Source organism: Mus pahari, chromosome 4 (genome assembly GCF_900095145.1).
Source record: "Mus pahari chromosome 4, PAHARI_EIJ_v1.1, whole genome shotgun sequence".
NCBI lineage: Eukaryota > Metazoa > Chordata > Mammalia > Rodentia > Muridae > Mus > Mus pahari.
Window position 1 is genome coordinate 19,525,762 of NC_034593.1, and position 16,511 is coordinate 19,542,272.

General features: G+C 36.1%; 1 protein-coding gene across 1 annotated transcript in view; it reads right to left on the minus strand.

Moving 5' to 3' along the window:
- Naaladl2 (N-acetylated alpha-linked acidic dipeptidase like 2) overlaps positions 1-16,511 on the minus strand; it is a 686,844-nt gene that overhangs the window by 541,909 nt on the left and 128,424 nt on the right. The window contains exon 3 of the mRNA XM_029538072.1: positions 12,749-13,022. Coding sequence (XP_029393932.1) covers positions 12,749-13,022 — 274 coding nt within the window. The remainder of the gene's footprint in view (positions 1-12,748; positions 13,023-16,511) is intronic.

A 16,511-nucleotide genomic window follows, 5' to 3' on the forward strand; every position in this document is an offset into this window, starting at 1 on the left:
GTGTGTGTGTGTGTGTGTGTGTGTGTGTGTGTGTGTGTGTGCCAAGAACAAACCATGGTAGAAAACAGGGATCATATCTCACAGAGAGGACAGAGCCATTTGTATTTCTAAAGTCGAATGAAGTGAGAAGAGTCCTAATGAGGAGAATTGAAATGAAAAATTAATCATCAAATGAACCTGTGCTCCGGTACAAAAAAAAACTTACTGTTGCCTTAAAAGCTATGTCTTCTGAAGCATTCTGTGTGGCCACACTCCCCTAAATACAAATAATGTATAGTTTTTAATCTTCTCACATCTTGATAAGAGAGTCAAAAAGAGATTACTGTCATTATCTTCATTTTTTATACACAGGAGATTAAAGCATCGACTTAAAGACAGTGTGAGTCTGGGCAAAGACCAAAACCTCTACTCCTGAATTTGATCCAAGTAAGCAAAAGTTGGAAATTTGAATTATACGTTTTTGTTTTTGTCTCTCAACATAGTTGGCATAACTTTTCCATGACATCTATAAATGAGACACTATCAGGGACAAAGGGTTCTGCTAAGATGACAAGCTCATCTAGAACACACACGTTATAATTGAGTATCTAAAACCAGAAAAGCTGAAAAACCAATGAAATAATAAAAGTAATCAAATAAGAGACTTGCCCATGTCTTCCAGTTAATGTTAGCTCTTAATTTTAAGAATGCAGAGCAAGCAAGGAGTTGGGTCTCTGGAGATACCCACTAAGAAGTTATCCTGATTACATTAATCGATATGGGAAGATCCCTTCCCTCTTGATGGGAATCCTGGACTCTATAGAATTAAGAAAACAAGCTGAGCATCAGAATACATGCATTTATTCCTTCCTGTTCCCTATTTATGGATTCTGTATAACCAGCTGATACAAGATCCTAGTGCTTTGATAGCCCCCGTGATATATAACAGGAGAAGATAGGAGCTAGGTCGTTTATGGAATTTTAAAGAAGGGAATACCAAATAAGATTATATTATATTATATTATTTATTTTATTTATTTATTTTAAACTTCAGATTTTATTCCCCCCTGAGTCTACCCTCTGACTGTCCCACATCCCTTACCTCCCTTCCCCTGACCCCTGTCTCCATGAGGATATCCCTAACCCTAGCCCACCTACCAGACCTCTAAACTCCCTGGGGCCTCCATTCTCTTGAGTGTTAGGTGCAACTTCTCTGACTAAACCCAGACCTGGCTTTCCTCTGGTGTATATGTGTTGGGGGTCTCATATCAGCTGATGTATGCTACTACCTGGCTGGTGGTCCAGTGTTTGAGAGATCTCAGGGATCCGGATTAATTGAGACTGCTGGTCCTTTGAAAAAACTATATATTTCCAGTTTATATTGTAGTTTCTGAAGATGCAGATGCAAATAATTTACAAAACATTAATTTAATGGTGTTTAAGTATTGTGTCTATAGTAGCAGAATTTTTATTGGGTAGTTTACTATGCATATCAGGGTCTAAAGATGTCTTTATTATTACTGAGATTCTTGTGCAGTGGCATGTGAAAGCCCTTGAGAATGTATTGGCAAATATCAAGTATGTTCTTTTTTCTAAGTGAGAGCCAGTGCCTAAATTCTAGATGAGTCACTCCTTTAGTAGCACATTAGAATATAATGAATAACAAATTAATAACCACAAAGTGCTTTATTTAATTAATGATGTTCAGATAATTAAAGTAAAGATATTGGAAGCGTTGAAATTCATTCAGACGGGCTTTTGTTAAAGTCCATGCAAGAGACGTGCCATGATTTTCCATATAAAAGCAACTAGACCAATTTGAAATGATGTGAAGCAAAGCCCTGGGATTTTTCACCAACTCTCTAATTCTGAAAATATTGACATTTTAAACCATATTGGTACAAGTTAGTTATTATTGTAACCTATTTATTACACTTAAACTTTATACTTTCAAACATTAGGATATGGTTGAAATTTCTGAGAAAATCAGACTTATCTTTTTAAGTCATATTCTTTAAATCAAAGTAAATCTAAAAGAAATAGTCATCAAATTGTATGATATTAACAGTCGTTTAATAGCATTATAAATAATAGGTCTGGTCACTTTGACTCCTGCTTTTAATCCCTACACTTGGTAGGTCAAGGAACGCTGATAAAGTCAGCTAGGGTTACAGAGAGAGAGACCATGTCCCTCCCCTCCAAAATCCTTAGAAATAAACATAGTCAAAAGTGTATATTTTAACATTTTGGCATTAAAGACCCCACATGTATAGTGATGAGATCACAAATAGTTCAATTGTTACCTTCTGAACCAGTTAGTTTTGTGTCAACTTGGCATAAGCTGGAGTTATCACAGAGAGAGGAGCTTCAGTTGGGGAAATGCCTTCATGAGATGCAGCTGTAAGGCATTTTCTCAATTAGTGATCAATCGGGGAGGTCCCCTTGTGTGTGTTGCCATCTCTGGGCTGGTAGTCTTGGGTTGTATAAGAGAGCAGACTGAGCAAGCCAGGGGAAGCAAGCCAGGAAAGAACATCCCTGCATGGCTTCTGCATCAGCTCCTGCTTTCTGACCTGCTTGAGTTCCAGTCCTGACTTCCTTTGGTGATGAACAGCAGTATGGAAGTATAAGCCGAATAAACCCTTCCCTCCCCAACTTGCTTCTTGGTCATGATGTTTTGTGTAGGAATAGAAACTATTACTAAGACACCTTCCTTCACATTTCACTTTAGAAACCAGGAACAGAAAGTCATATTTGGAGAAGGGGTTGCTTGCAGATAATTTTTATTAGTAACAACTGCCTGTAGCTGTTTTCACATTCATTTATCTTAGTCTGCTACATGATTACCAAAACATGGAATTCACAAAGAAAAATAAATAAGAAAAGCAAAGTGGTAGACCATTAATACCAGTACAGAAGTGTTCTGGGTCCCAGTGTTATGGCAGGCATGTAAAAGCATACTATATTTAAATAATTTACTCTGACCTTGTTTCCCCAGATTTTTGCTGTTTTTATGTATAACAAAAATCAATTAGAGCCAAGTGCCTGGAGCTCTGTCCTTTTGTTTTTTATTTCCAAATCTGAGAGATTGCAAATTATGGAAGACATTTTAAATTAGTGATATGTTTTTATTCTCTTTATTACTTTCTAGCAAAATATTTGACATAGTGTTCAGAGACATGTGCTAAATTACACTGTTGTGTAAGCTACACATAAAAGCAAGCAAGATCCAACGTCATGGTGGACCACTCAATATTCACAAATAAAAAACCTCATTCCTTGAGCTTTCAAGTTTATTCCTTTCATAATTATTAATATTTGTCATGATAAACAGGTTTAATAATTATGGTAACACAGCATGAACATATAATCATTTTGAATTTTCAAATTCTTGAAATGAAGTTTAGATATATATCCCTAACTTCTTCATTTAAGTGTGCCTACATTCTGCCAAATAACAATAATTGTTAATGTCACTTGAATATTTTCCAAGTATCAGGCAGTATGGCAATATAAATATATATATATATATATATATATATATATATATATATATATATATATATATNTATATATATATATATATATATATATATATATATATATATGCATATGGATTGTATCTGTCATTTTTGCCCCTGACATGGACAAGGTCAATAAGGAATAGGAGATTCAATAATTCATAATTTGTACAGCTGATGGGGCATACTCTTCTGCTTTCTGTAGAGCAGGTAGTAATAAATATGTCAATAACAATATATCTTATATACAATTAATGTGTTGTTGAAGACAAGGTTCTCCATATAATCTTATTATATGGAATGTCTACTGAGCAAAAATTAAAACTTTACAAAAGGAAATCAAAACCCATTCCTAAAATGTTTGGATCTCTGAACAAATCCCCTGCTTCAAAAGCAGAACATGTCAGAACCAAGATATTGTATTAGTTTTTGTCTGAGTCAGCCTAGTTTCAATGAAGACACAAACATGTTTTTACAGGAATTAGTTAAAAGCCATATTTTCTGTATACAAAATTAATTACACATGGCAAGACCTCCTGACCAATATCTCTATTACTGTGATGTTACTATTGTTGCTATTTTTATTTTATTAAAACATGTCTTTTTATTCCCTGATGTTAAAAATTCGCATGTTAAATTATTTATATATCCATTTTAATGTGCGTTTTATATCTGACAAGGCAACTCTCTTTAGGACCCTTTGACTGACCCACCTGTCATTATTATGGGGTAACAATGTCACCTTTCTAGTGTTCTATGAATTACAAAGGATTTGCAAAATACACCATCCATCATGCTGGCACTAAGTGGGTTTTCACAGTAGATAGGAGATATCACAAGTGCTCTTTAGACGGTTACCAGAAAGCACAAATTGGAAGCTTACACAAAACAGCCCTATGATGAATGGATATGACAGCTCTTCAAAGTAAAGGAGAACTCCTCCTCTGCAAATAACCTTGTCAAAAGAGAAAGTTATGGAGAGCTTTGCTGGCCGTCAAAATAGAATAATTTAAAAACTTGTTAATGACTCTGCCTCATAGAAATTCATGAACACAGAATGTATTGAAAAATCAGAAAGGAGTTACATCTGAATCAGCAGCAGCATCTACTCAGATTTGATATGATTTAGTCAGAGAAGCACAAACCCACCATTTCCCTACTAGTTAGTCTATGTGAGTGTCAGTGTAGTAGTGACCCTTTAACACACTGATGCAGCATGCATGCACATGTTTTGTATATCATACAATGGTCAGCTAGAACAGTTTCAGTTTTGAATATCCTAATCACACTGAATTTTAAAAATATTAAGTCACTGGTACATTCTTTCTTCATGTATATACTTACACACTCTGTAAAACATTTATATTTAGAATTAAAATACCTATTCTTAATGTCTTTACCTAAGTCACAAGACTAACATTTTTTCAAATTAAGGTCTTAAAACAAAGGATTTGTGTGTGTGTGTGTGTGTGTGTGTGTGTGTGTGTGTGTGTGTGTGTGTATAAAATGCATTTAGGCCTTCAGAAATTCCTTCAGGTGAAATGACATTTCCATACCTGATTCCATCTTCAATTCCTCCTTTTTAATTTTTGTTTTATGTTTATTTTTAAAAACTTCTATACTAGAATTGGGAGCTTAAATAACTTTTAAAATTGTAAATTGGTCAGAAGTAATATTCATAGTCTTTGGTGAAACTGAACAAATGCTTGAGAAAACAGTTTATTTTATGAATTAAAATGTCTAACACATAATAGTGATAAGATAAATATGTAAAAAAATTCTGTGATGTCTGAATTCAGGTCGACAGAATTTATATCTAATGTTTTTTCAGTCTTCCTGGAGATCCAGGTTAAGGGAATAGAACTTTTCAATTTCCCCATCATCAGGAAATCATCAGCGTTTGTCAAGAGAAATTGAAAAACTGTAGGAGTTAGTCCAAAGACTTGCTTGTCTTGCTTTGTTGTTCTGCTCGGGGTTAGGCTTTCTCTTTTCCTTTTTTTTTTTTTTTTTTATTTTCAAGGTGGATGATATGAATGATTTGAATGTTCTTGAGCCAAACAGAACAATAGAGAGGAGAGAAACAAGGTGGTATGTGAGGGCTCGTGCTAAATTCATGGCTTCTGAGCCAAGACAAGGGTGTTGATTCCTTCCCTATATTTTCACTGATATAAAATGTGTTGCTGTTAATGCCAGAAAACTTATGTACTGTCAAATCAAGTTTTGAGTTTTAGGATAAAAATATTACACATGCACACATACATACACACACACACACACACACACGCAATTAAATTTAATTAGTAGTAGAAACTCTTCAAATTTGTGCTGGCTATATGAAATTCTACTACAAGTCACATTCCACCAACATAGGATAGAAGCCTGATTAGCATCTAGTACACATGTATTCACCACAAATCTCAGGAACCCCCAAAGAAAATAAAAGTATGTTGCAATATTACAAACATGGGTTATTCTATTTTCTTAAGTAATTTTATATAGTACTTTTAAATTGTTTAAATATTCCATGTTTTGCTTGTAGCTAACTATAAAGATTTTACATATATACATAAGCATTAAAATATAGCACAATTCCATCAGTGTTCAGTTAGGCAATGCACAATTTAGAAAAAGGATTAAGTATGTCTGATAAAATTATACTTTAAATTGAAGAAGAATGGCTGCTATATAAAATAAAATATGCCACTATATATAACTTGCATGTTGGGTACACTCTAGAAAAAACAAGAAAGTAATCTTTCAAGAAATCCAAAAGAAGATAGACACACAAACATGTCACCTGTAACAAGAAAAATAATAGGGAGTAACAATCACTTTTCCTTAATATCTCTTAAAGTCAACGGACACAATTACCCGATAAAAAGACAAACAGGATATATAAACAGCACAGCAATTTTCTGTATAAAGGAAATGCACCTCAGTGACAAAAAACGGACACTACCTCAGAAAAAAAAGTTGGAATACAATTTTCCAAGCAAATAATTCTAAGAAACAAGCTGGAGTGCCATTCTAATATAAAATAAAATCAACTTTCAACCAAAAGTCATCAAAGAGGATGCGGAAGGACACTTCATACTGGTCAAAGGAAAAAAAAAATTACCAAGACGAACTCTTAATTCTGAACATCTATGTTCCAAATACAAGGGCAACCACATTCATTAAAAAAACTTTACTAAAGCTCAAAGCACACATCGCACCCCACGCAATAATAGTGGGAGACTTCACCACCTCACTCTCAACAATGGACACACCATGGAAACAGACACTAAAGAGAGACACGGTGAAAGTCACAGAAGTTATGATCCAAATGGATCTAACAAATGTTTATAGAACATTTCATCCTGAAGCAAAAGAATATACCTTCTTCTCAGAACTTTATGGTACCTTCTCCAAAATTGACCATATAACTGACCACAAAACAGGCCATAATGGATACAAGACTGAAATAATCCCATGCACCCTATCAGATCAAAATGGAATAAGGCTGACCTTAAATTCCAACAGAAACAGCAGAAAACACACATGCAAACTGAAAAACACTCTACTCAATGATAACTTGGTCAAGGAAGAAATATAAAAATTAAAGACTTTTTCAAATTTAATGAAAATGAAGACACATTGTGCCAAAACTTATGGGACAAAATGAAAGCAATACTAAGAGGAAAACTTATAGCTATAAGTGCTTCCAAAAAGAAACTGGAGAGAGCTTAGATTAGCAGCTTGACTGCACACCTGAAAGCTCTAGAACAAAAAGAAGCAAATATACCCAAGAGAAGTAGAAGGCAAGAAATAATCAAACTCAGGGCTGAAATCAACCAGTTAGAAACAAAGAGAAACATACAAAGAATCAACAAAACTAAGAGTTGGTTCTTTGAGTAAATCAATAAGATAGATAAACCCTTAGGCAGACTAAACAGAGAGCACAGAGACAGTATCAAAAATAATAAAATCATAAAGGAAAAGGAGACATAACAACAGAAACTACGGAAATTCAAAAAAAAAAAAAAAAAAAAACCCACATCAGATCCTACTAAAAAGTTTATACTCGACTAAATTTGAAAATCTGGATAGAGTTGACAATTTTCTAGACATACACAAGGTGCTGAAATCAAAATAGGATCAGGAGCTGGGTGTGGTGGTACACACCTTTAATCTTGGGAGATTGAGGCAGGTGGATTTCTGAATTCGAGGCCAGCCTGGTCTACAGAGTAAGTTCTAGGACAGCCAGGACTACACAGAGAAACCCTGTCTCAAAAAAAAAAAAAAAAAAAGGATTAGATAAACCATCTAAACACTCCCATAACCCCTAAAGAAAGAGACAATGTCAGTAATAATCACCTCCCCCCCCCCCAAAAAAAAGCCTAGGACCAGATAGATGGGTTTAGTAGAGAATTCTATTAGACCTTAAAAGAGGACCTAATACTAATACTCTTTAAACTATTCCACACACAAAAAAATAGAAGGTACATTACCCAATTCATTATACAATTACTTATACCTGAACCACACAAAGACCAAAAGAATAAAGAGAACTTCAGATCAATCTCCCTTATGAACATTGATGTAAAAATACTCAATAAAATTCTTGCCAACAAAATCCAAGAACACATCAAAATGAACATTGAGCATGATCAAGTAGGCTTCATCCCAGGGATGCAGGTATGGGTCAATATATGGGAATTGATCAACCTAATCATAAACAAACTCCAAGAAAAAAATAAAACACATGATCATCTCATTAGATGCTGAAAAATTATTTGACAAAATTCAGGATTCTTTCATATTAAAAGTCTTGGAAAGATCAGGAATTCAAGGCCCATACCTAAACATAAAAAAAAGCAATATACAGCAAACCATTACCCAACATCAAAGTAAATGGAGAGAAACTTGAAGCAATCCCACTAAAATCAGGGACTAGACAAGGCTGCCCACTTTCTCTCTATCTATTCAACATAGTACTTGAAGTTCTACCTAGGGCAATTAGACAACAAAAGGAAGTCAAAAGTGATACAAATTGGAAAGGAAGAAGTCAATATATCACTATTTGCAAATGATATGATCATATTCTTAACTGATCCCAAAAATTCCACCAGAGAACTCCTAAGCCTGATAAACAACTTCAGCAAAGTGGCTGGATATAAAATTAACTCAAACAAACCAGAAGCCTTCTTCTACTCAAAAGATAAACAGGTTGAAAAAGAAACTAGGAAAACGAGACCCTTCACAATAGCCACAAATAATATTACATACCTTGGCGTGACTCTAACCAAGCAAATGAAAGATCTAAATGACAAAGACTTCAAGTCTCAGAAGATGGAAATATCTCCCATGCTCATTGGCAGGATTAATACAGTAAAAAAGGCCGTTTTTCTGAAACCAATCTACAGATTCAATGCAATTCCCATCAACATTCCAGCTCAGTTCTTCATAGAGTTAGAAAGAGCAATTTGCAAATTCATCTGGAATAACAAAAAAACAAAAAAAAAAAAACAAAAAAACAAACAAAAAAAAGACAGGATAGTAAGAACTATTATCAACAGTAAAAGAAATTCTGGGGGAATCACTATACCTGACCTCAATCTGTACTACAGAGCAATAGTGATTTAAAAAAAAAAAACAAAAAACTGCATGGTACTAGTTCAGAAGAATGTAAATCGACCCATTCTTATCTCTTTGTAAAAAGCTCAAGTACAAGTAGATCAAGGACTTCCACATAAAATCAAATACACTGAAACTTATAGAGAAGAAAGTGAGGATGTGCCTCGAAGATACAGGCTCAGGTGAAAAATTCCTGAACAGAACACCAATGGTTTGTGCAGTAAGATCAAGAATCAACAAAGGGGCGCCATCTTCAGTGCTATCTCCAGAGGACTCTTCATGCTGCAAGCACCCTAGCATACCCGGGACCTTGAGATCACTGGTGAGTGGGTCTTGTGCTAGCAGCAACAGGGTCAAAGGACAAAGGCAGGCCCTAGCACACCCAGAATCTTGGGATCACTGAGACCAGTCTATACAGGAGTGCATGTGGGCAGCAGAAGCAACAGATGTTCTTGAACAGGGTCCCTTCGGGCATTCATCCTCAGCAAGGAGACAGAGCTGAGACTCAGATCCCTGGACACCTTCCCTGCCAGAGGAGAGTAAGCTCCAGGAAGGGTTCTGACTCCAGGAATCAGGAGATGGATCTGAGCTCCAGACTTCTGTGCACCTTTCCTGCAAGAGGAGATCTTGCCTGCAGAGAGTGGTTCTGATCACTGGGACACAGGAGATAATATTCAGAACAACAAATGCACTAAGTAAAGACAGAATATTAAAAGCAGTAAGGGAAAAAGGTCAAGTAACATATAAAGGCAGACATATCCAAATTACACCAGACTTCTCATCAGAGACTATGAAAGCCAGAAGATCCTGGACAAATGTTATATAGACCCTAAGAGAACACAAATGCCAGCCNAGGCTACTATACCCAGCAAAACTCTCAATTCCCATAGATGGAAAAACCAAAGTATTTCAAGACAAAACCAAATTCATACAATATCTTTCCATGAATCCAGCCCTTCAGAGGACAATAATGGGAAAACAACAACACAAGGACAAAAACTATGCCCTAGAAAACGCCAGAAAGTAATCCTTCCACAAACCTAAAAGAAGAATGCCCCAAGAACAGAATCCCAACTCTAACAACAAAAATAACAGGAAGCAACAATTACTTCTCTTTAATGTCTCTTAATATCAATGGAGTCAATTCTCCAATCAAAAGACATAGACTAACAGATTGGCTTTACAAAGAGGACCCAACTTTTTGCTGTTTACCATCTCAGGGAAAAAGACACACTACCTCAGAGTATAAAGCTGGAAAAAAAATTTCCAAGCAAATGGTCCAAGGAAACAAGCTGGAGTAGCCATTCTAATATCGAATAAAATTGACTTCCATCCCAAAGTTTTCCAAAAAGACAAGGATATTAAGAAAGAACTCAAGACGTTAGATTCCAGAGAACCAAATATCCCTGTTAAAAATGGGATATAGTATCGGATGCTCACAGTCAACTATTGGATAGAACACAGGGTCCCCAATGGAGGAGCTAGAGAAAGTACCCAAGGAGCTGAAGGGGTCTGCAACCCTATAGATGGAACAACAATATGAACTAACCAGTACCCCCTGAGCTCCTGTCTCTAGCTGCAAATGTAGCAGAAGAGGGCCTATTCGGCCATCATTGAGAAGAGAGGCCCCTTGTTCTTGCANACTATATATGCCCCAGTACAGGGGAATACCAGGGCCATGAAGTGGGAGNGGGTGGGCAGGGTAGCAGGAATGNGGGGGAGGGGTATAGGGAACTCTCGGGAAAGCATTTGAAATGTAAATAAAGAAAATATCTAATAAAAGAAAATGGGGTATAGTGCAAAACAATGAATTTTCAACTGAGTAATATTGAATGCCAGAGAAACACCTAAAGAAATGTTCAACATCCTTAGTTATCATGGAAATTCTAATCAAAACATTCCTACTCACACCAATCAGAATGGCTAAAATCAAAAACTCAGGTGACAGCAGATGCTGACGATGTTGTGGAGAAAGAGGAACACTCCTCCACTGCTGGTTGGAACGCAAGATGGTTGTTCCTCAGAAAATTGGACATAGTGTTTCCTTGTACCCAGCTATATCTCTCCTGGACATATACTCAGAAGATGCTCCAATATGTAATGAGGACACATTCTCCACTACGTTCATAGCAGCCTTATTTATAATACCCAGGAGCTGAAAAGAACCTGTCCTTCAACAGAGGAATGGATACAAATAATTTGTCACATTTACATAATGGAGTACTACTTAGCTATTAAAAACAATGAATTTATGAAATTCTTAGGCAAATGGATAGACCAAAGTTTGGTTGCTTCGGTCTTTCTTAGAAGGAAAACAAAATACTCTTAGGAGCAAATATAAAGATTAAATGTAGAGCAGAGATGGCAGGAAAGGCCATCCAGAGAACGACCATATCAACCAAGCAGACCCCCCCCCCCCAGAGCTCCCAGGGACTAAGCCATCCACAAAGGAGGGCACATGGCTCCAGCAGCATATGTAGCAGAGGATGGCCTTCTCATGCATCAGTGACAACCATATCAACTAACCAGACCCCCCAGAACTCCCAGGGACTAAACCATCCACAAAGGAGGACACATGGCTCCAGCTGCATAAGTAACGGAGGATGGCCTTGTCATGCATCAATGGGTGGAGAAGATCTTGGTCCTATGAAGGCTGGATAGATTCCCCAGTATAGGGGAATCGTGGGCGGGGAGGTGGGAGTGGGTGGCTAGGTGGGTAGAGAACACCCTCATAGAAGCAGGAGGAGAGAGGTTGTGATAGGGTGTTTCTGGGAGGGAAGAAAACTGGAAAAGACGATAACATTTGAAATATAAATAAAGAAAATTTCCAATAAAAATTATACTTAAATTGAGGCAGAACAGCTGCTATATAAAATAAAATATGCCATAATATATAGCTTATATGTTGGTTGCACTGTCGGTCATACATTGTTCCACAGGATTCACATAAATTAGTCATTTTAATTCTCACAGTGGTCCCCAAGTGATGCTTCTCATAAAGTTAAGAAGCTCAATATCATCGAAGAGGCAGAAAACAGTGGATTACTGCAAAATGAACTTTAACTCATTACATGGCTCTAGACACTCTTCTTTTAACCTGGAAGCCGAAATCACTACCAAATCTAGCTACCAATGAAAGATTGAGGAAGAAGCCACACTTGGTTCCCCTTCACTCATTTCCCATCATGACTACAGGCAAGCTGCATTTCAAATCCTGAGTGTGCGAACAATCACATCAATTTTCTCCTTCATTTCGTATGTGCATAAACAATCACAAAGTGCAGTTCTTTCCATTTCTATTCTCCCCTTCCCTATCATCATACTCAAATTTGCCTCTTCAAATCCATAAATGAGTTTCTCTTGAAAGATACGGGCTGAGGAAAATGTGAATAACTCAGTTGCACCTTCAACACCTTTGAATTAAATTCTTCTAACATGTTTTCACTTTCAAAACTTGATAAGCAAAGATTCTGCCACCTCCCTTCCTTCTTCCCAGCTTCCTGGCATTGCTACACGGAATATATTCAATGGCTACTTTTGTATGCTGCATCCTGCCAGTTAGCTCAATTTAGATGAAAGCTGTTGTTCTCTAATTCCATTTCACTGGAAATGACAGAGACAAATGGTCAAATTACCTGGAGAGTTCCTTTGGCAGAATAGGCTGCATATGAGAAGAACAGATCTTGGCTATGGCCTCCTCTGGCTTCTTCCCTGCAAGGTTGGCCATCAGGATAAAAGCACTGGCCAGTGCTGCTCACAGTGATGGTGCCTGGAGAGGACCCGGGAAAATCCAGCAGCACGGAATAGTTTATAAACTGTGTATCTTCCAAGCCCAATGCAATCCAGTGACTCTTAATCTTCTTTGAAATTTCCATGTCATCCTTGCTGTCATAGAGTTGTAGCCAATTTCTGAAAAAAAAAATGTAAAAGCATATTTTAAAAACAGAGAGGAAGTCTTTACAATTTGGAGATATGACTGCTCATACGTGAGCTTTTAGTAAGTTTTTGTGGGATATGGAAGGATAAATGTGACAAGATCTGACCTTAAGAGATTTGTGGAGTGATGGAAGGGGAGTCATACTAAATCAAAGCAGGAAGAATTTATGTTTTCAAGTAGAACTATGAAGAGCAATGACAACCAGCGCTTTTATGACTTCTGAGTTTATATCAACATTAACAAAATCCATATACAATCAGTTCCAAACTAGCTATCCTATTTATTGAAATAGATTGTATTTTGTTTAAGAAGATCTCATATAAAAGTATTGAATATATCAATATTTACTTACTTAAAATAGCAGAGATGGCTCAATATGGTTTTCATGCAATACTATATGAGGCTATTAGAAAAATCATACTGAAGAAATCACTATATTAAATAGACATATAAGCACAAACTGCCAAATCAAATAACATTTGTGTTGCATTTTCTACATTTTATTTATTATTTTTGTTTATTTCCAAAAATCTCCAATGTCTAGTTTTGCTAGAAATCTTGGAGTATTGATAAAATGGCAAGTAATATATTCACAGAACAGACATGGGAATTTAAACAAGTAATTTCATCTATTTTTTTCCTTTAGTGACTGAACTGAAAATGTGTACCTCTTATGACTTTTATCATTTTCCAAAGCAATTTTCTTTTATGTGACATTGCCTTTTTTCAAATATATATATATATATATATATATATATATATATATATATATATATAGTCTTTCTTATTAAACAACTTCAAAAATGAGCAAAAAGCCTACACTAGAAAGTGTAGGTTGGTCTCTTAGCATAGCTTGAAAGCTGCCCAGTAGGAGAAGATAGAGCAATGAAGCTATTTCCCATGTGCTCACTTTTATATGTGAGTGCTGTGTATATACGTGGATGCATGTGTGCATGTCTTTACAAGGGTATGTATGAATGTACAGGTGTGTGTGTGTGTGTGTGTGTGTGTGTGTGTGTGTGTTTGTATGCGTTTATGGGTGCTTGCATGCTCACATGCATGTGTGGAGGTCAGATAAGGCTGTGAAATGTCTGCCTTAGTTAATGTCTGTTCCATTCATTGAGAGTTGTCTGACTTTTATCAGGGTCTCTTGTTAGCTCTCTGATTATGGCTAATGGCACTAGCCAGTCTCCTCGCAGACATTATCTGTCTCAGGCTCCTGAGTGCTGGAACTGTATGAGCCATTAGGTAGTTGTACTTGTCTCCTGGACCCAGCTCCACTGTGGTGTCCTGTTCATTATTACTTCATAACATATCACGGCATAGCATACAGGATGCCCTGCTTCTTCCTCTACAAGAATATCTTGACCTTGTACTTTCCTTCTTCAGAAATTCATATTAAAGCTTTAGTCTAAGATGCCTCTGACAGGTTCACATATTTGAGGACTTGTTTCTTAGAGATATAGGAGACTAAGGAACTTTAGGAGCTTGGTGCCGAATGGATGGCATAAGACATTTATGATGGCCCTTGAGGGATCATCCTACATTGTTACAGAATAGCTTTCTGCTTCTCTATTGACTAAGAGATATGAAAATTACACTTCAAGTTCTTCATCATGGAATGAGCCTCTAGTGTTACCATGCCTCCCTAACATGACAGACAAGGTCCTGTGAAATTGTGAACCAAGATTACATCTCTTTTGACTTGCTTCTGTTGCATGTTGAATCACAGGGAAGAAAAACTTCATAAGTATTGAAATAAGTCTTTAATTCCAATACCAAGGTAGCGAAGGACATTCCATGGAAACTAAAGGTTATGGAGGCATATCACCCTCATGAATAATGACATTGGTGCTTAATATTATTTCTCAGTTTTGATCGTACAACTCAGTCCCCTCAAATTGATACTCTGAAACACTAAATCCGCAAATGATGAGGTGGGAATTTAGTAGAGAGTAGTTAGATCACAGGTAAAAATTACTCATTAATGCACTTTATACCCACATAAAAGAGGGCAGAGGGTGGATTAGATGTTTTAAAAGTGTACAATACAGAGCTAGAAAAAAGGCTTCTGTGATGAGACAGGTCCATCTCAAAGATTGTAGATGCCTGAATCTTAGACTTCTCAGCTCTAAATCTCTGAAAATAAATTTGTATTGTTCGCAAGTTGCCCAATTTAAAGTATTTTTGCCATAGCCATTTGAATGGAATATGTCAAGTGACAAATTACTGGTGACTAAGAAGGTGCATAAAATTAAACTACTCATCTTAACCTGCTCCCACAGGTTAATGCTAATCAATTTTTCCACCACCCAATTCCTCCAAGAGCTCAGTAACTAAACAGTCCATTTTTTTGCTTAATGCTAAAAAATCTCATGAGCAAATGGATATTGTATCTCCTCACCTCTTACCATTCTAAATTTCTTAATTTATTTTTTAATTATTGTTTAGAGGTGACCTTCAGAAAATAATTGATGAAATAATCAAAAGCAGTTCTAGTTGTTTTTATAAATGGGTTGAAAATTCCTTCCTGTTGTCCTGTTGCTGAGAGATATTCTTTGCGAGAGTATTGAACTTTATCACACACTCTGATACATTCATCAAAACAGTCATATGATCTATTAAAAACGAGGATACACTGAAATAATTTTCTCATATAACAAAACTACATTATTAACAGGATATATTAGAATTTGTAGATATTTTGTAATTCATCTTATCATCCTCTTGTTTCTGGTCTTAACATCTAATTTTAAAAGATATGTAATATTAGTATTCCTCTCAGGAATATTTTTTTGTTTAATTTTGTCAAGATATTATACAAACCTTATAGATAGAAAGTGTTTTCTTTTGATTTCTTCTCTGAAGGAGATCAAATAAAATGAGAATATTTGAAGAATATTATCTTTAAACTAAAAATGGTCTGTAATTGATGTCTTATTATGGAAGAACTATGACCTGCTTGATCAATACCTGTAATACTATGTGCTTTTTCTTTTTTTGTTCCTCTTTGAACCATAGGCCTTTCATCACTCTGTCCCACTTGCTACCAATCCTCAGAGTTACAGGCTGTGGCTCATCATTGCATACCACCTGCCTTACTAGGGCTTCCTGCCTTACTTCCCTTCACTGATTTGTCAGTTAAACATAACAGTCTTTTATAAAAAACTCGTTGTGACACGTATTCACATGAATACATATGCATATGAAGCATATTTGTATTTTTTGAATATCAGTTTCAAAACATCAACACATTGAGGTCAATGAGATCTTTCAACTTGTCAATACACTTAATGAATTAAGTTGTAATCCTGAACCCATGTAGTAGAAAGAAAGAACAAAATCTTACAAGTTGTTATCTGACCTCTACTCATGCACCATGACTATGACACACACACATACACACTTACACACACACACACACACACACACACACACACAGAGAGAGAGAGAGAGAGAGA